At 42.6% G+C, this 19,296-nt stretch overlaps 1 protein-coding gene across 3 annotated transcripts; it reads left to right on the top strand.

Annotated features, from left to right (window-relative positions):
• The first annotated feature begins 663 nt into the window (after positions 1-663).
• LOC133380308 (nuclear factor 7, brain-like) lies at positions 664-18,972 on the top strand. 3 transcript variants are annotated; one of them, XR_009761420.1, is made up of 8 exons: positions 664-770; positions 1,617-1,891; positions 7,577-7,672; positions 10,993-11,226; positions 15,985-16,004; positions 17,740-17,855; positions 18,013-18,807; positions 18,904-18,972. XR_009761420.1 is itself a non-coding variant. In XM_061617347.1 (7 exons), the coding sequence occupies exons 2-7, from the start codon at positions 1,700-1,702 to the stop codon at positions 18,555-18,557; spliced, it is 1,203 nt and encodes a 400-aa protein (XP_061473331.1). In that variant the 5' UTR covers positions 664-770; positions 1,691-1,699; the 3' UTR covers positions 18,558-18,874. The 3 variants fall into 3 exon arrangements, 2 of the variants coding, with proteins under 2 accessions (XP_061473331.1, XP_061473330.1); XM_061617347.1 differs by lacking the exon at positions 18,904-18,972 and having other exon boundaries at positions 1,691-1,891; positions 18,013-18,874; XM_061617346.1 differs by lacking the exon at positions 18,904-18,972 and having other exon boundaries at positions 18,013-18,874.
• Positions 18,973-19,296: the final 324 nt, after the last annotated feature.

The following is a 19,296-nucleotide window of genomic DNA, read 5'->3' as shown; positions in this document are numbered from 1 at the left end:
CTACCCTCAAAAACAGTTTTTTTTGGTCATGTGGTGAAAATACTAACACATTCGCCACAATTTTGGTGAATATGAAAAAAATGCTGGACAACACGGGCCTAAGAGTATCCTAGAAGAGGGGGAGATTAGAGTCTGCAATATACAGATGTATCTCGAAGAGGGTGGGGAAGTATACTTAGCGCCTACACTGAAACTTAGCAGGCTGTTCAACAGATGGCCTCTGGGCTTGGCTTCAGGATTTTCAAAGACACAAGAGCTGACTTTGGATTCTAAACTTTCTAATAATCTTCCTGTTTTGAAAATGTATTTGTATCAGTCGTTGCACAGCATTGGCCGTATCGAAAATCACGAACCGGCAACATTACTCGTAACTGAGAATCACAGGTCTAGCCATAAATAACAGGTACTGAATTTCTAGGGTGAAGAGAGAAACGTGCCGAGGGCAGCAACAGGCCATCTCTCCGCCCTGCTAGAAGGCGCTTCCAGACTCCCGCAGGCAACATTACGCAGGTGACCCACCGTTATGGCCTCGCGTTAAGTCACACGCTTAGGATCCGAGGGGCCCAGCAGAGGGGTCGGCATGACCAATAGAAGCCGAGATCGCCTTTCGGGGCTCTGCCCCGATTGGAATAAGCGGTTGTCGCTCAATCGCAGTGGGGCGGGTGCATCTTGCAGTGAAAGTGGAAGTTCGAGGGCGTTAGCAAGAAGTTCTTTTCCGGGAGACAAAGCGCAAAAGGGGGTTCAGTGGAGAAGATCGACTGCTGCGTAAGGTGCTGATGCAAAATGGGTTTGGTTCCAGGAAACCCCAGCGCAGCTCTACCCTTTGCCCGCAGCCTGTAGGGAAGGGGGACCCTAGAGAAAAGTTGGGATCCTCCTCCCGACTCAGCCTGGATCACGGACGTCTCCTCCCCGATCCGCTGTCCTGGCTACAGCGTATGGATTGACTGGGGACAGTCTGGATGTCTCTGTTTTCTCCTAGCTTCGCGTCCTCCATAGGACTGCCACTGTTTTCTGACTTGGCTCTCCTGTGCCTTAAACGGTGGCACGATGGGGAGAAGTTCAACAGGTGTTGCTTTCCTTGTGGAGATGTATTTAGGGAAAGTATTTCACGGGCTGAATTTCTGTCTGTCAGGCAACTGTTAACATGACAACTCTAGTCTAGTTATCTCTGTGAGGACTGCACTAAACAGCATTGCTGCCTCTTTTTTCTAGCAAGGTTTCTCCTGTGCTTTTGCCTGTAGGCAGAAAAACATCAGGTGCTGCTTTTCTCCTTGGAGCATCTGCTGAGTTTGCGGGGATCATTCTAAAACGGTTTTTAATGTTAATGAAGGCATAAAAGAGGGCAGCTTTGGTACAGAAGGGATAGGCATGTACATTCCAAGGGCAGCAGCTTTCTGTACCTGTCACTCTGCCTTTAGTCCAAGTGTGGAATACAACCATGCATGGAGCTGGCTTATTTGTCTCGCTCATTGTGTTCCTACTGTGGAGTTTCATGAGTGTGGAGGATAGGATTGGAACTCGGGCTGTGGGTTCAAAAGCAACACAATAACAACTACACCATCCTCTGTGGCCTGTGATTTGTGGTGGATTGAGGAATGTGTTTTGTGTCTGCGCAGGAATGGCCCACAGAAGCCAGGAGCAGAGCCTTCGGGAGGAACTGACCTGTGCCATATGCTATGATCTGTTCCAGGACCCAGTCATGCTGGAATGCATGCACCATTTTTGTAGGGAGTGCATCCAGAGCTATTGGGACAGAAGCTCAAAAGTTGCCACCTGCCCCCAGTGTCGGCAAGAGTTCCCCACCCGGTCCTTCCGCTCCCAGTACCTTGTTTCTGGAGTAGTGGAGACAGTTCGGAGGTGCACCTCTGAGGAGCACAAGGAAAAAATGCAGGTGAGCAGCTTGCTGTCAAGATTACTATTACTTCCCCTTTCCCCTGGCAGCTTGAGGTTTCGGTTGATTCATGGGTGGCGTGCCTTCCCCAGTTAATTGATCATCTCTCTCAGATGATCAAGTGCTTATCAGTTTGGAAACAAAATGGGATGGCCAGATCTGAACGAGACAGGGGCACCTTATAGAGTGGTATGAGGCTGTAAGTTTCTTGGAACTGTATAGTACCACAAAAGAATTAAAGGAAATGTGAGATGGACATGTTTGTTTTTTTTTTTTTTTTAATAATTTTTATTCAAATTTTTCCAAAAACAAACAAAACAAAGTCAAAAAAACATAACAATACATCAACAAAAAATGAAAATAAAATAGTTGACTTCCGATTTGTCGCAGATCAGCTATAAGTATATAATATACATCAAACCTGTCCCTTAATGTATACATACAGAGTCCCTTTTCTCCATAGGCTGTCTTAATTAATCGTCAAATCCCAGTATCATCATTTTATTTTGATCTTTCAACAAAAAGTCTAAGAGAGGTTTCCATTCCTTAAGAAATGTATCTGTCGATTTTTCTCTAAGTAAACATGTCAATTTATCCATTTCTACTAAGTCCATTAATTTCAATAACCATTCTTCCATTGTTGGTGTTGATTCCATTTTCCACTTTTGTGCATATAATAATCTTGCTGCCGTAATCATATATAATATTATTCTTCCATATTTCTTTTCTATTTGTTTATCCATAAAACCCAATAAAAAAAATTCTGGTTTTGACTGAATATTTATCTTTAGAATTTTTTGCATCTTCCTACCTATCTGTGCCCAAAATGATTTTGCCTTTTTACATAACCACCACATATGATAAAATGATCCTTCTTGTTGTTTACATTTCCAACAAACATTAGAAACATTACTATACATTTTTGACAACTTTTCTGGAGTCATGTACCAACGGTACATCATTTTATAAAAATTTTCTTTAAGATTATAGCATAGTGTAAATTTCAAACCTTTTTTCCACATATTTTTCCATTGATCCATTTGTATGTTATGACCAAAATTTTTTGCCCACTTTACCATACACTCTTTTACTTGTTCTTCCTCCATATCCATTTTCAATAAGAGTTTATACATTTTCGCAATTATATTTTCATCATTTGTACACAATCCTATTTCAAAATCAGATTTACTTATTTCAAACCCATACATTTTCTTGTCCATTTTATATCTTTCTAACAATTGTAAATAGGCAAACCATTGAAAACTATATCCTTCCTTTGTCAGTTGTTCTCTCTCTTTCATTGTATATTCTCCATGTACATTTTCTAATAGTTCTTGATAAGTTAACCATTTCTCTTTTCCAGCCATTTCTCTTCTATAAAACGCTTCTTGACTTGAGACACATAATGGTATTTTCGAATAAAACCTTGGTTTATATCTATTCCATATTTTCAACAGAGGACATCTTATAAAATGATTGTTAAAGTCTACATTTATTTTTACTTTGTCATACCATAGATATCCATGCCATCCCCACTTCAAATTATGGCCCTCCAAATCCAATAGTCTTTTATTCCTCAATAAAATCCATTCCTTTATCCAGACTAGACAGCAGGCAGCAAAATAAAGTCTCAGATTTGGTAATCCCAGTGAGATGGACATGTTTGGAACAGTAGATGAATTATGAACAAGTAGAAAATTCCAATAGAATAACATTGGAGAGGGGCCATAGCTCAGTGGCAGAGCATCTACTTTGCATGCAGAAGATCCCAGGGTCATCTCTGGCATCTCCAGGTAGGGCTGGGAGAGACGCCTGTCTGAAACCCTGGAGAGCCACTGCCAGTCAGTGTAGACAATACTGAGCTAGATGGACCAATAGTCTGACTCAGTGTAAAACAGCTTCCTATGTTCCCATGTATCATTTTATTATTAAAATATTTAGGAGACATTTAGCTGGAGCAAAAAGCCTCTTCCAATTCTGACAGAATCTCCTATCAAGCAAGAATCCCCTGCAGCTTCTGAAGCAAAGACAAATTGCCCTTTGGCAAAGATATATAATGTGTTTTTAAATCACGTTTCCCTGATTCCAATTCATTTTGCCAACAGATGGCCTTGCTTGTCATTTGGCTGTGCAGAGACCAGTGGGCTTCCTCTTCCCTGTATAATTTACCTACTTCCACTCCAGCCTCTAACTCCCTGGCAGCTTCAGTCTATTGGCTAATTATATTCTTCTGTAGTTGCTCTTCATTGCTTTTCTATGTCATTACAACATCGCTGTTTGTGTTGAACTATCACATCATGTGAGGTTAAGGATTTCATACTCTGCTGAAACTACATAAACAAAGTCTAAGAGACATGTTGATTCTTCTGGGAAGGCAAATTCCTGGCATAGGTGAGTCTGGGATTTACAGCTTTGTGTGTTCAAAATTTAACAATTCATGCTTTCTTAGCCTAACTTACTTTACAGGTGGGATGAATGGAGAGAGTGAGTTTGGGATTGGCAAGTGAGTAGAAAAGGATTAGGTAGCAGATGATCAGGTAGGAGTGGAAGCACAGGCAAAGTGAGGCTGAAAAAGGAAAAGAAGAACATGGCATGGCATTTAGTAGTAGTAGTAGTAGTAGTAGTAGTAACCTCCAGGCTAGATTACTGTAATGCGCTCTATGTGGGGCTACCCTTGAGGTTGGCCTGGAAGCTGCAGCTGGTGCAAAATGCGGCAGCGAGACTGCTCACTGGGGCAGGGTATCGCCAACATGTCACCCCACTGCTGAAAGAATTGCACTGGCTACCTATTAGGTACCAGGCTAAGTTCAAAGTTCAAGTTTTGGTGTACAAAGCCCTACACAGCTTGGGACCAGGATACCTGAATGATCATCTTATCTCTTATATACCCAGTTGATCATTGTGCTCTGCAGGTGAGGGCCTCTTGCAGATACCATCTTATCAGGAGGTCCATTCCGCACAACATAGGAAGTGGACCTTTAGTGTAGTGGAATTCCCTCCCCTTAAATATTAGACAGGTGCCATAAGAACATAAGAAGAGCCTGTTGGATCAGGCCAGTGGCCCTTCTAGTCCAGCATCCTGTTCTCACAGTGGCCAACCAGGTGTCTGGGGGAAGCCCGCAAGCAGGACCCGAGTGCAAGAACACTCTCCCCTCCTGAGGCTTCCGGCAACTGGTTTTCAGAAGCATGCTGCCTCTGACTAGGGTGGCAGAGCACAGCCATCACGGCTAGTAGCCATTGATAGCCCTGTCCTCCATGAATTTGTCTAATCTTCTTTTAAAGCCATCCAAGCTGGTGGCCATTACTGCATCTTGTGGGAGCAAATTCCATAGTTTAACTATGCACTGAGTAAAGAAGTACTTCCTTTTGTCTGTCCTGAATCTTCCAACATTCAGCTTCTTTGAATGTCCACGAGTTCTAGTATTATGAGAGAGGGAGAAAAACTTTTCTCTATCCACTTTCTCAATGCCATGCATAATTTTATACACTTCTATCATGTCTCCTCTGACCCGCCTTTTCTCTAAACTAAAAAGCCCCAAATGCTGCAACCTTTCCTCATAAGGGAGTCGCTCCATCCCCTTGATCATTCTGGTTGCCCTCTTCTGAACCTTTTCCAACCCTATAATATCCTTTTTGAGATGAGGTGCCTACTGAAGACCTTCTTTCAGCAAGCCTTTTAAGTAGAGACCTTGTCAGGGTCTGTGTCTGTTTGATTTATATCCTGCCCTTCATCCCAGCAGGAGCCCAGGGCTGCAAACCAAAGCGCTAAAAACACATCCAAATGATAAAAACAGACCTAAAAATATATTAACACAAAACAACTTTAATAACATTTTTTTAAAAAGCTTTAAAAACATCTTTAAAAAAGGATTAAAACATATTGTTTTTTAAAAAAACATATTAAAAGCAATTCCAATGCAGACTGCAATAGGTCTCATAATTCTTGTTGAAAGAGGAAAGTCTTCAAAAGGCGCCGAAAAGATAACAGAGATGGCGCTTGCCTAATATTTAAGGGGAGGGAATTCCACAGGGTAGGTGCTGCCACACTAAAGGTCTGTTTCCTATGTTGTGCAGAACAGACCTCCTGATAAGATGGCATCTGCAGGAGGCCCTCACCTGCAGAGCGCAGTGATCGACTGGGCATATAAGGGGTATGATGGTCTTTCAGGTATCCTGGTCCCGAGCTGTATAGGGCTTTGTACACCAAAACTAGAACCTTGAACTTGGCCCGGTAGCAATTGGGCAGCCAGTGCAATTCTTTCAGCAGTGGGGTGACATGTTGGCAGTGAGCAGTCTCGCTGCCTCATTTTGCACCAGCTGCAACTTCTGGACCAACCTCAAGGGCAGCCCCACATAGAGCTCATTACAGTAATCCAGCCTGGAGGTTACCAGTGTGTGGACAACAGTGGTCAGGCTATCCCGGTCCAGAAATGGCCACAGCTGTCTAACCAGCCGAAGCTGGTAAAAGGCACTCCTAGCCACGGAGGTCACCTAGGCCTCTAGCAACAAAGATGGATCCAGGAGCACCCCTAGACTACGGACCTGCTCTTTCAGAGGGAGTATGACCCCATCCAAAGCAGGCAACTGACCAATTATCCAAACTCGGGAACCACCAACCCACAGTTCCTCCATCTTGCTAGGATTCAGACTCAATTTATTGGCCCTCATCCAGCCCACCACTGAGTTCAGGCAGCAGTCCAGGGCTTGCAAGGGCCTGGAATTGCTTGTTAATATGTTTTTTAACCTTTTTTTAAAAAGATGGTTTTAAAGCTTTTTTAAAAAATGTTTTAAAGATGTTTTGTTTTAATATGTTTTACAGTCTGTTTTTATGATGTTTTAAAGGAGTTTTAGTGCTTTTGTTTGCCGCCCTGGGGAGGAAGGGTGGGATATAAATCCAGTCCAGTCCAGTCCAATCCAATAATTTCTCCAAGGGAGAGAGAAAGGAATTAACCATCAATCTATCAGCCAGTGATCAGTTCCCCTTGAAGATGGTCCACCTGTCTATTCCAGGAGTGGGGAAACCTTTTTGGCCAAGCAGGCCAGATTCTGATCTTCCGCAACCCTGCAGAGTTGTTAGAAACTCACCTGTCAATCATCTGACATTATAATGATTGATGTCACACAGCAGATACTCAGCACTCTTTTGGTTCTTGGACAGCTTGCGCAGCACTTCCCAAATGCCCAGCAAACAGCTGGTTGTTGGATACATCAGAAGCACTGTGCAAAGGCTTTGCAAAGCCTGTGCTCAGCACTTGCAAAATGTTTTGCACGGACAACCAGCTGTCAGGCACTTGGGAAGCGCTGTGAAAAAGGATTTTGCAGACACTGCCAACTGCCAATGACTCCAAAGCCCCTTTTAGCCAAGCCCTGCCTTTACCTGTCCCATATCTGATGTCATATATGGTGTCAGGTGTAGGGCAGGTGGTCATGGCTTGCCTGAAACAGCCTGGCAGGCCAAATGCAAAGGGCTAGTGGTTCCTTACCCCTGCTCTGTTCACTATATACGATCCTGGCTCGAAAATGGCTAGGCAGAGGCTGTTTATTTATTCTTTTTATAAAAGTATTTATATACCATCCTCTCGCAAAACATCAGGGCGGGGTGCAACAGCATAAACACATTTAAACGTATGGAAGCTCCAGACAGAATGATTCAAAGTTGCATTCATTTGTTTGTTTCATTCTTAGAAACATCTCCAAGAGGCATTTCAGTCTTACCAGGTAGAGTGTGAGAAACTGATGGGGATGAAGCATGAAGCTGAGGAAAATATCTGCAGTCTGCTGGTACGGATACATTACCTGCTTTTCCTTCTGTGTTAGCTTTGTTTTGAGGTGGCTTGCTTAGATGAGAAACGGCTGGGCTGCTAAAAACAGAGGCGGCCCACAAAGGATGTGTGGTGGGTGTTCTTTTGTCTTGCAGTCGAGAAAGGATTGGAAGAGTTGAATCAGAGAGTCTTAACTGGAGAAAAGAATGGACGAAAATAGAAAATGGCCAAAAGTCTGGACCTCGAAAGGCAGGGCCTCAGTTGGGGCATCTTGCTGTTTGTGAGCGCCCATCTTAATGGCTGCTTTAAATCACAGGCAAAAAGATAAAACCGCCAAATAAATGACAGTTCCTTTGGGGTTGGCGCAAACCAATTATCTCCCAGATAACCATTGATCTGCTGAGGCACCTCAGCAGAAGAGAAGATTAATACCTCTAATTGCAGCACTTGCACAGAGGGAGCTGATCAGTAGGGGAATGGCCTGAAAGTGTATACAGAGAGACAACTTGAAGCCACTAAGCCTCAGCAAAGTACCTCAAATCTACCCCCCTCCGTCAAGAGGCTCCACAAGTCAGACTTCACTTGGTGAAATCCAACCTGTTTTTCTTGTAAAAGCCAGCAGAATGCCTCTTGAACAATAAAAGGAGGAGGGGAGAGGGAAACTTTTGTATACCAGGGGTTTAATTATCAATCCTGCCCATACTGATTACAGAGAAATAAACATGACAAGTTAATTTTCTTCAGGCTTCTCACAGTCACAGGCAAGGAGAGAGGTCTTACTCTAAGCACCTTCAAACAAAAATGGCCAGCATCATTCCCATCAGTCTTTCCCAAGCTTCTTTGGACAGCGGCATCCAAGCACCTTTGGCCTTTTGTGGACCAGAATAGGAAAGGTCAGTGATAGGAGTTGCCTTAGCCACGCAGCTACCAAACAGCTCTCAGCCAGAGAGGTGGCAGGGATTGCCAAACAACTGCTTGGACAATCCACGCCCACCTCCACAGCTTCAGATATCAATAGCCAACAACCACAATAGCTAAATGGAAGCTTTCACGTTCAGAGATGTTTATCTCTGAATGCAAGATGCTGGTGATTGGAGAAGGCTGTTGGCTTCTTGTCCTGCTTGTGGACTTCCCAGAGATATCTGGTTAACCGTTGTATGAAATGAGATATTGGACTGGATGGAACTTTGGTCTGATCCAGTAGGACTCTTCTTAACGTTCTTATCTATTTGTTTCTGGAATGCTAAAAACATGGACAGGGAGAATAATTAGTAATTGTCAAGGGGGCAGATGCAATGTGATGAAGAGACATAAATCAATAGTCTTGTACCGGCTACTGTAACATGCGAGTATTGAAGATGGGGCAAACATACCCCACTGCAAGCTGAATTGTGTAGTATTAAGGGCAAGTGGAAGAGCTGTATGCTGGCCGAACTTGTGAGAGACATAATATTGTGTGCTTTAGTTGAGGCTGTTTTAGTGTGTTTTAGTTGATGTCTAGACAGCATTGACAGTGGCAAGTCACAAGTAATGTGCGCTTCAGAAGGAATGATTTGAATTCAAAATTAACTCTAATCACTCATAATACATACTGAGGTTCACTATGGAAACCCTCACATTCAGTGTGCAGCAAAAGCTCTCCCTTTTTTTTAAAGACAAACCAAATAATGAAAGCGAGACTGATATTAAGGCTCTTTCGATGCCATTGTGCATCAGTGATGTGTCCTTACCTGGGCCCTTTATTTAGTACTGGTCATATCATCTGAGCTGAAATAAAATTGGTCTGGAAATAAGAGGTCGGAGATGGACAATGTGAATGATTAGTTCTTTGATAAATGTTTCTGCCAGCCTGCAGCAAAAAGATCTGAATTGCTGGGTTTACAGGGAAGATGTAAACTAGAGAAAGACAATGGAATAAAGGGTGTAACAGAAAATAATAGACAATAAATAACCCAGTGTTGTCACAGATACAAAAGAGGGGAGGGGGCTTCTGTTTGTTCTTCTCTAACCACCAATGAAGCTGAAAAGCCAGTTCATTTCAACCTGGTGGGCGCTGGGTAGAACATTCCATCTTGTGAAATAGTCCTTCGAATGGAATTCACAGTTTGCAAGGGCTCCCACTGCTGAGGAGCTAGACGCTCTGCTTCAGATTCAAGGCCGTTTTGCTGAGAGGCTGCTTGCAGGGTTTGCACTGCATCTGATCTCCACAAGCTTCCCATGGGCAGAGCTTATCCTGAACTGGAATCCTATGCATCTGAATAACGGGAGATGGGCATTGATGGTGCCACTCACCAGGACAGGAGTGAGTATCGCTTGCCTCCTAGTGAGAGGGGCTCGTGGAGCCTGCAGCAGACTCTCACCCATGCAGCAGTATAGATCAGAAAAGGAAACAGCTGGCATTTTTTCTGCTCTTTTTGTCCTTATCCAAGCTTCTGTGGAAGTGAGACAAGACTCTCTCTCTCTCTCTCTCTCTCTCTCTCTCTCTCTCTCTCTCTCTCTCTCTCTCTCCTCTGCGCTTAATAAGAGGGCCCAAGGGATAGTAGGGGTCTTCTGTCACTTACAAGGACTTTGGGAAAGAGGACGAAACAGCAGGAGAAACTGTCTCCCCTTCCAGCATTCTGTGTTGGTTAGAGGGCTTGAGAGAGAGGCAAAGTCTTTTCTTGTTTGGAGAAGGAAACCTGCCTTCTCTAAAACTTCCTGCAATTCAGAAAATACTTTGTCTCTTTGAGTCCTCTATCAAGCACGGAGGAAGAGGCAGGATCTTGCTTTGGAGAAGGACAGAAACAGCAGGCATGTCTGGAACTGATTGCCTAAGGACCAGGCAAGGGGCAGTTTGTTAAAAATGTCACAGCAGCACTGAACAAGAAGCAATTAGAGAAAGAAGCCACAAAGGGGAAACTTCTAACTAAAACTGTAGTAACTCTGAAAAGCTTCATCCACACTGAAAAGACTGGCAATGCAATTGTGTTTTAGGTGAGAAACAATTGCCACCAATCAGGCCTGAAAAAAGACAGCACAACAAAACAGAATATTGTAATGTAATGAAACAACATCAGCAGTCTCTTGTAAACAATTCGTGAATGATGGATGGCAGTCCCAGATTAAATAACTAGTATGGAAGCAACCTAGTTCTGTGGCAGCACACATTGCTAAGGAGGCAGTGAGCACTGATGTGAATGTTTTGCATAAGAAGTGCTGCAGACTGCTCTCCTCTCGGCCAAGACCTTGTGTTTCCTGTCACACAGATGTACTGGCTCTTTTGAAATGTCCTGTGGATGTGCTTGAATGTGTTGCCTTCATACTCTTTCACTCTTTCTTGCGGTTTTGACATCTTCTCAGAAAACATCGGGTGAACTTAACTCCGGGATCCGGGCAGAATTTGAGTATCTTCATCGGATCCTGGAAGAGGAGGAAAGAACTGTGCTGATGGAGCTGGCCAGACAAGAGGAACAGTGGATGATGAGGCTGGAAGGAGATGCTGCACGACTCGAGATGGCAATATCTGAGTTAAAGAAGAACATGGAGCACATTCAGCAAAACCTTGACAAGCCAGGGAGCTTGTTACTGCTGGAGGTGAGACTTCTTGGGTTTCAAATGAGAGGGGGCAGAATCTAGGCAATGGGTGTGGGAGGCAGAGTTGCATTTTCTCGCTTGCTTTCTCAGTCATGTCCTTCATCTTCTCCACACTGTCAGACACACCACTTACTGACAGTACTATAGTTTTCTGTGAGTTTATTTACCAAGCAAAGTATCATCTCGTACTTCATTCTATGTTCATTAGGGAAGTGGAGCAATGCTTGTAAAAGAAAACAACACCCTGAAGTTATAGACTTGGAAGGTACCTCAAAGGTCATCTAGTCCAACCCCCTGACAGTGCAGCAGGAAGTCCACTGCTACACCATCCCTGTCAGGTAGCCATCCAACCACTTTATGAAGAGCCAATAGGACCTGGGAATGGGTCGTGTGTGTTTGTGTGTGTGTGTGAGAGAATTACGCACTTTCTTTTTTTTTTCAATAATTTTTATTCAGATTTTCATAAAACATACAAGACAAAATCATAAAACATTCAAAGACAAAAAACAAAATCAAAAATAGTTAAACAAAAAGAAAAAAAGAAAAAAAAAACAAAAATAAAAAATAAAGAGTAAAATATTGACTTCCCATTTGTCAAAGATCAAATCAGTTATAAGTCTATAATATATAACAATCCTGTCTCTTAAGTCATATTATAAAATCACTTTCCTCCAGTAGTTATCTTACTTAATCATCAAATCTCATAAACATTACTTTATTCTTTCCACAAAAAGTCAAAGAGAGGTTTCAATTCTTTAAGAAATATATCTATCAATTTTTTTTTCCAGATAAGCATATCGATTAATCCATCTCATTACTAATTATGATAATCTTATTGTCATAACCATAGTCAAAATAAACATTTCAATTAATCCATCACATCAGAATCTGTTAGGTTCAATAATTTCAGTAGCCATTGTTCTATTATCTCTATTAGTTCCATTTTCCATCTTCCATCTTCAGTAGTCTTGTTAAGTCCAGTAATTTCAATATCCAATCTTCCATTATCAGTATTCCATAATAATCTTGCTGTCAAAGCCATAGTCATATAGTAAGAGTCTGATGGGAATTACCTCTATCCCAAATATTTTCTTGCCATCCATTCTGAATAGGTTGCTGAAATACTGCTGTAAAATCATATCTCTGTTCTTTTTTTCAAAATACACTGGGTCATCTCTTAAAAGTTTTTCCATTGTCACATGGCTGCAGTTAATTCCATAGATTTTCTCTATATTGGGCTCCATCACATCATTCCAGTCCAGAAGATTATCCATGCCATTGATAACTTTATCTCTAGAATCTTCATTCATTTCTTCAGAGATAACATTGAGTTCCAAACAATAGATTTTATTTCTAAAGTCCATAGACTCCAAATCTTGTTCCTGTTCCACGTTGGTTCCAATCTCCGGGATCTCCTCTCTCACAGGGACCCCTATTCCAGTCTCCAGGGTCTCCTCTCTCACAGGGACCCCTGTTCCAATCTCCGGGGTCTCCTCTCTCACAGGGACCCCTTCCAGGGTCACCTCTCTCACAGGGACCCTTATATCTTTAATCTCCTGCTTCATTTTACTCAATTCAATTTTCATTATCTCAATCTCATCCATTATTTTCTGAAACATAGTTATTTCCAGATTTTCAGCCACTTTCTTAATTGCCATTTTAAAAGAAAAATATAGGAAAACCACTTCTTATTTCAGCAACAATTGGGTTAATTCTCCAAACTTGGTGACATCACAGTATAAACAGAGCAGACAGCCTTATCTCTCCAATAGTTAAGTAAACAAAATGCAGTTCCCAGGATCGAAACAATTAATGGCAATCGTCAAGAAACAGATTCGTCAAAATAAAATAGACCAAAAAGAGAGTAGTCTCAAAACAGTATAATATTTTTCAAAATAAAAATCTGGAATAGAAATCCCTCTTCTGTGTATATCTTTAGAATGCAAATCCAGGACAGCTTTTTGCAACAAAAACAGAGATAAGCTATTAATTAGTGCGTAGCAGAGAGAAGTTATGGCTCCCCAGTGAGATGTCAAAAACTGATCAATCTGGCAAATCTCTTTTAAACAGCAACAATTTAAGTCAAGTAAAAGAAAAATATAGAAAGAAGGGTGCTTGCCTGTTAGTGCGTTCTCTCTTAGAAGATAAGATGAACGTTCGCTTTTCCAGATAGAGCTTGCTGTTGAAAATCCGTCCCACCTTCGTCGGCTGGACCTCGTCCCATAAATTAATGAGATCTGGTCGTCCCAACAAAAATAGGCTTTGAGGTTAATCTCTTCGTTTCTCCCTACCCGGGAGAAGTTTAATCAGTCAAAAAAAAAAGAAAAAACTGACTGATATATCTGAATAAGCTTCTTTTGAGGCAGGAGCCCGTCTCAAAAGCAGGCACAGGCTAAGTCACCCTTCCCGGAAGTCCCGAGAATTACGCACTTTCAAAGAAATCTTTCCATATTTGAACTTCAGTTTGAAATTTGTCTCTATTAATAATACATTTTACTACCCTTGTAACATTGTCTAGACCAGAATAAGCCCTTGTCAATTTCTTCTAAATAACATTGTCACAGAAAGCAAATGTCTGTCTGCCTCTATAATGAGAGCTATTGTTTTATATATCATTGAAAATTTGGCCTCCTATTCCCTCTATTTTTCACAGAGGTGAGGTGTGGCCAGAACCCTTGCCTTCCCACAAAACCCCTTGCATCTTTCTGTTTCCCACTTCTGGCATAAAGGAAAATTTACAGGTGCCATTCCCCGCAACCCCCCCATGGTAAGACCCCTTTGTTTAAGATGGAACTATTACTGGTTGCTTGATACGATGTTTTTATGTAGTTGGTTGCCATGGTAGCCGCAGCATGCTTGTTCCATGAATTGACCGAGGAGCCTTTGTCAGGAGGTTTGCGAGTGTTTCTCCCGCAGGATCCTTTGGTGCATAGTCTGGGATAGGCGTGAAGAGGCAGTTCCGACAGGGATACTGGTTCGAACAATGTGGTCTTAAGAACTCACTGCTGTTGACAATGTGAGTGTAGCTCCGTAGGCATGGAGTCTGCTTCAGAAACCTGTAACAGCAATCGTGGCAGGGCCCACAGCGTTTCCTTGATATTTTGTGCCTTTCTCTTTTTGTGCTGTCGTATACACCAAAATCCTATGTTCGTTTTTCCTGCTGCCTTTTTTGAGCTTGGTGGTGAACATCCTAGACCTGTTTTGCTATTTGCATATGGTACTAAGACCACAGAAATTGCTTGCATATGGAGAGGGGAAGAGATGGAGCTGTGCATGTGGAGAGGGGAAGGGCTGGAGCTCAGTGGGTGAAAGCACAGGCTTTGCATGCAGAAGGTCCCAAGTCCAATCTCTGGCATTCACCAGGCAGAACTGGAGAAGGGTTCAGAGAGGTCTGACCCTCTGGGAGCTGCTTCCAGGCAGCGTAGGCCAAGGGTGAGTAAGCTGTGGCCCTCCAGATGTTGTTGGGCCCAGCTCCCATCACCTGGTGCCATTACGGCCAATGATTTTCTCAAACAGCCTCAGCTAATTTCATTTCAGTATGTTATGATCTTATCAATTATATAAATCTACAAGATATAAGGATCTCTGGATATGGCACTATTATTAAATGGTCCAGTAAATGAAAGAGGATAGGAATGATATTCAACAGTCCTGCAGGAAAGGGAACAGTATTAATGTATAAATTAAAATTGTGTTAATAATTCACTATGGATAATCAAAATGTAATCTTTAGAAGCAATATGATTATTATCTACATAGTGTAATATTTTGTGTTTATTTTGTTGGTTATGTTTATATTTTGTTTATTTTGAAAATTAAAAAAACTTTAAAAAAACATACTTCATTTATATCATTTCTCTTTTTCCATGGAAGTTAAGGTGGCATTCATAGAATTCCCAGGCAATCTTGAATCAAGACACTGACCAGATGCAGAGCTGCTTAGTTTAAGCAAGGTTACTGTATTATGTGCCTTCAGATCATTTCCTGTTTTGCAGGTCTGCATTAAAAAGTTACTGTTTCCTCTCCGCTATAGAACTGCCAACCCACTCTAATGACACAACTGGGAAAGATCTCATATATTCTTTTCCTTGTCTGTCTCCTTCCATCATCAGACTTCTACATGGTGGAAGATGATGGTGATATTGTATCAGCTTTTATTGTACTGATTGTAGAATTTTGAAAGTTAAAGCCGCCTTAGGGTCAATTGCTAGAGCCAAAAAGTGGATTATATTTTTTATATAAGCATAATATATTTAAGCCCTCATTTTTCAGTGAAGAATGGACCCCAGAGTGACTGAAAATTGAATTGCACAAAGTACAGAATAACTAGGGTTATGTTGCTATGTGTGTATGGCATTTTCTCCTGACCTCTGTCAGTGATCCAGTCTAGGTTCTAGCCTTTCAGTCTTGGATGATAAAAGGAATGAAGAATCTGCCTTCTCTTGAACCTCTCCTCCTTTTCACTTGCAGAAACTTGTATATATGCACCAGCACTAGCCCCCAAACCTTCAGGATTAGCTGCCTCTTCATTTGCTCATTTTCTTATGTTTATATCCCACCTTTCTTGCATCATGGTGCTCAAGGCAGTATACATGTCATTCCCAGGTGGCCACTTGAAATTGTGCTTTTAACATTTTGTTTTTAATTGTCTGTCTTTCCATACAGAGGCAGGATACAGGACAGTAGAATTTTATGTGAGCAGCTGTAATAAGGATTAAGTGAGGTGTTTTATTAATGTTCTGTGTTTTCTTGTTGCAGGTGGAAAATGTGGCTATTAGGTATGTGTCAGGAAAGGGGAAAAAGCAGTTTTTCTTTTCATGAGCCTCTTATCTCACCTTCTCAGCTGGGAGGGGGGATGTTTTAAGGTGGGGTGTTATTAAAGAGCGTTAGTTTTTAAAGCACTGAGAAATAAAGCACTGGAGAGAGGCTGACACGACACCCGAGGGAATATAGGTAGATCTGTCCCCGTGTGAACACTGACATTGTTGCATAGGTGTGCCAGGCTCAGCATTGACGATGTAAAACTAAAGGCACAGAGATGGGCTCCCCAGATTTAACTGCTTTAGTGGGGTTCTCCCACATTACCTCAAGGAAATGCTCAGAATGGACTTCTGTGGTCTACTAGCCACGATGGTTATGTTATACCTCGGCAATTAACCTCTAAACACCAGTTGCTGGCAGTTACAAGTGGGGAGAGGGCTGTTGCACTCAGGTACTGATTATGGGCTTCCCGCAGGCATCTGGTTGGGCACTGTGAGAATGGGGTGCTGGATTAGATGGGCCACTGGCCTGAACTGACAGGACTCCTATGTTCTGTAAAGAGAGATGGTGATGTAAATAAGCCTACAGCAGGCCTGCAAATTTTGCAAGTCAAGCTGGATGAACCCTGCCAGCCATATAATATTGTTTGTCAGCTGCTTGACAAACTTTCTGTTTTGGTTTGGGTTTTTGTAGGTCAGGTAGGCTGGGGGGTGAGGGTGGGGGCACAAATTTAATCAGCCATCCCATGTGGCTGGTGGGCTGCCTTAAAATCATTGTTGCTCTGTCTAATTGTGGAACTGCCAAGCTGCTTTAATAACTAAAGTTGGACAAAGCACACACATACTCCATCCCCCCCCTTGATTGATGGCACTGAAAGATCGCCAAGGCAAGTCATTTTGCCAGCTCACTCTGCTGGGGAGAGAAGAAAGCAGACTCATGGAAGACAGGGTTAAGACTGCTCTTGGGCTGCCATCAAAATTTAAGGAGAATTGGTTTCAGAGTATTTGGCTCATGCTTCTGTTGAGTACATCACAGAAACTGTTATCATGCATGTCTCCATTCTGGAATTTGGCCTTCATGGGACTTGTGGCTGCTTTTTTCTGGCTCTCTAGCCAGTAGATGCCAATAAGCCCCTCAGGCAGAGGGAAGCCAGTGGCTTGCTCAGGCCAGAATTTCCCCTGTGATGTACTAGATAACAGGAACCCTAGAAACTGCATCCTTTACCAAGGATGACTCACTCTTGAAATGCCTGCAAACGGGCCATTCACTAGATAGCATGTTGCCCTTCGACCTGGGGTCTCAGGTAAGGCTCTAAGTATGTGGGGGGGGACAGAAGAGGCCCACTGCTCTTACCTTTTGTGATGGCCCCTAATTAAAAGGCTATAAGGAAGAAGGGCATGCTTTGGCTAAATATGATGAGAGTCAAGGTGGGGCTTGTGGGTTTCATTAAGGCTCCCCCCTCAAAAAAAAAGACCACATTCCCCAATAATTTGAGCATGCTGCCTGCAGTTATGTGGACTAAACAAATTGCTCTGGCCAAGTTGCACACACAAACCAACTTATTGCCCTATCCTCATGAAACTGGGAGTTCAGTAGTCTGCTGCACAGAGCTAATGTAAAGTACATTGTGGGTATACAATTAAATGTGAACTGGCTGAAGTACTTTCAGATCTGTTGTGATTCATGTTACAAATTTGGAAGTATCTGGAAGCTTGTCTTGCTTAGCAGACTTTTTCTTTCTTTCTTCTCCAGGCCTGCAGTGCAGGTGAAAGAGTTAACTGCCTTTAATATAGAGCAGCACAAGGACTTGTATGATGGACCTATGCAGTATGTAGTTTGGAGAAGGGTGCTGAAATCCATCTGCCCAGGTGAGTTGCCCCCATTGCAAGAGGATAAAGGGACCAAACAGAGTTCATGAACTCGGGTGCACTTGGCAACACCCTACTTGGGTTTGTTGTTGTTATTGTTATTATTTATTAGATTAATCATATATTCATTAAATTCCAATATATTCTCTTCCTACAGCTCCTGCTACTCTGACCTTGGACCCAGAATCGGCTCATCCTAACCTCATCCTTTCCAAAGACCTGACTGCAGTGACAGAGAGAAAGATGCCCCAGTCTGTGCCCAGAAGTCCCAGCCGTTTCCTGCAGTGTGTGAATGTGCTAACAAAAGAGTCCTTTCAGAGTGGGAGGCATTACTGGGAGGTCTGGGTGGGCACCAAGACCAAGTGGGATCTGGGAGTGGCAGCAGACTCGGTGGACAGGGCAGCAAAAGTCAAACTGTGCCCAAAGAATGGCTACTGGGCTATACGACTGCGGGAGAAGTCTCAGTATTGGGCTGCAGATGCTCCCTGGGTGCACCTGAATCCTGGATGCTTGCTAAGAAAAGTGGGCATCCTGTTGGACTGCAGGGCAAGGAAGGTGGCCTTTTATAATGCTGAGGACATGTCCCATCTCTTCACCTTCCACCAGGTTAGGGCACGCAGGTTCTACCCTTTCTTCAGCACTTGCTTCAGCGATGGCGAGAAGAATGCAGAGCCCATGAGGATCTGCCATCTGAACGTGTAGGAATGTTGCCGAACGTGTCGACAAGACCTGGCGGAACCCTCTTGTCTGCTGGGGTAGTGTAGATTCCATCCTGTGTCTCTCAGCTATGATTAACAAAATATTGACTGGTTTAGCAAAGTAACAAAATATTGACTGGTTTAGCAAAGAGATTCCAATTATATGTATGTTTTTAAAACCTTTTTCTCATAGGAACAATGCATGTCAAATAAGCTTCGACCAAGCAGACACATAAAACAATAAAAATATAATGGTATATATTAACAGAAAAATTATTAAATTGATTATTAAAATAAATGATCCAGCTCCTGGTTCATTTTTCTAAATGTAATTACATCTTCTTTTCCAGGTCGTTTCTGCCATCGGCGAAAGATAGGAATGGGCCCAAACCCCTGGGGTCAGTCACACACACATGTACAATCACTGTGCATTTTTGACCTGTATTCTGACTTCAAAACAAAATAAACTGGAGTGGTAGAAAAGCTAGTGCTAAAAATGATAAAGGCATGGAGAAGATATTGTTCTTTAACCTGCCCCCAGGCCCTGCAAGTCACGTATGCACACAAACAGTAATATAGGACACTATAATCCTTTGCACTGTTTGTGCAGGAAATCAAGATGCAGGTTCAGTGAGGCAGGATACGTGGTGCTGAATAAACAGTGCAGGCTAATTGTGGCAATAATAATGGCAGATTGCAGGTGGCAGAGTTGGGATCGGTGCACCTTACTGGACTAAATTCAT

The sequence above is a fragment of the Rhineura floridana genome, chromosome 3, assembly GCF_030035675.1.
Source record: "Rhineura floridana isolate rRhiFlo1 chromosome 3, rRhiFlo1.hap2, whole genome shotgun sequence".
Lineage (NCBI taxonomy): Eukaryota > Metazoa > Chordata > Lepidosauria > Squamata > Rhineuridae > Rhineura > Rhineura floridana.
The sequence above is the reverse complement of the archived record's forward strand: the minus strand, read 5'-3'. Positions and strand labels throughout refer to the sequence as shown.

What these genes read in the sequence shown, in the direction of transcription:
- LOC133380308 (XM_061617346.1), top strand. Translation starts at nt 1,619, where the DNA reads ATGGCCCACAGAAGCCAGGAGCAGAGCCTTCGGGAGGAACTGACCTGT. An exon ending in AGCACAAGGAAAAAATGCAG is followed by an intron (nt 1,892 to 7,576) that starts GTGAGCAGCTTG and finishes TTTCATTCTTAG; the next exon opens with AAACATCTCCAAGAGGCATT. An exon ending in GTGGAAAATGTGGCTATTAG is followed by an intron (nt 16,005 to 17,739) that starts GTATGTGTCAGG and finishes TTTCTTCTCCAG; the next exon opens with GCCTGCAGTGCAGGTGAAAG.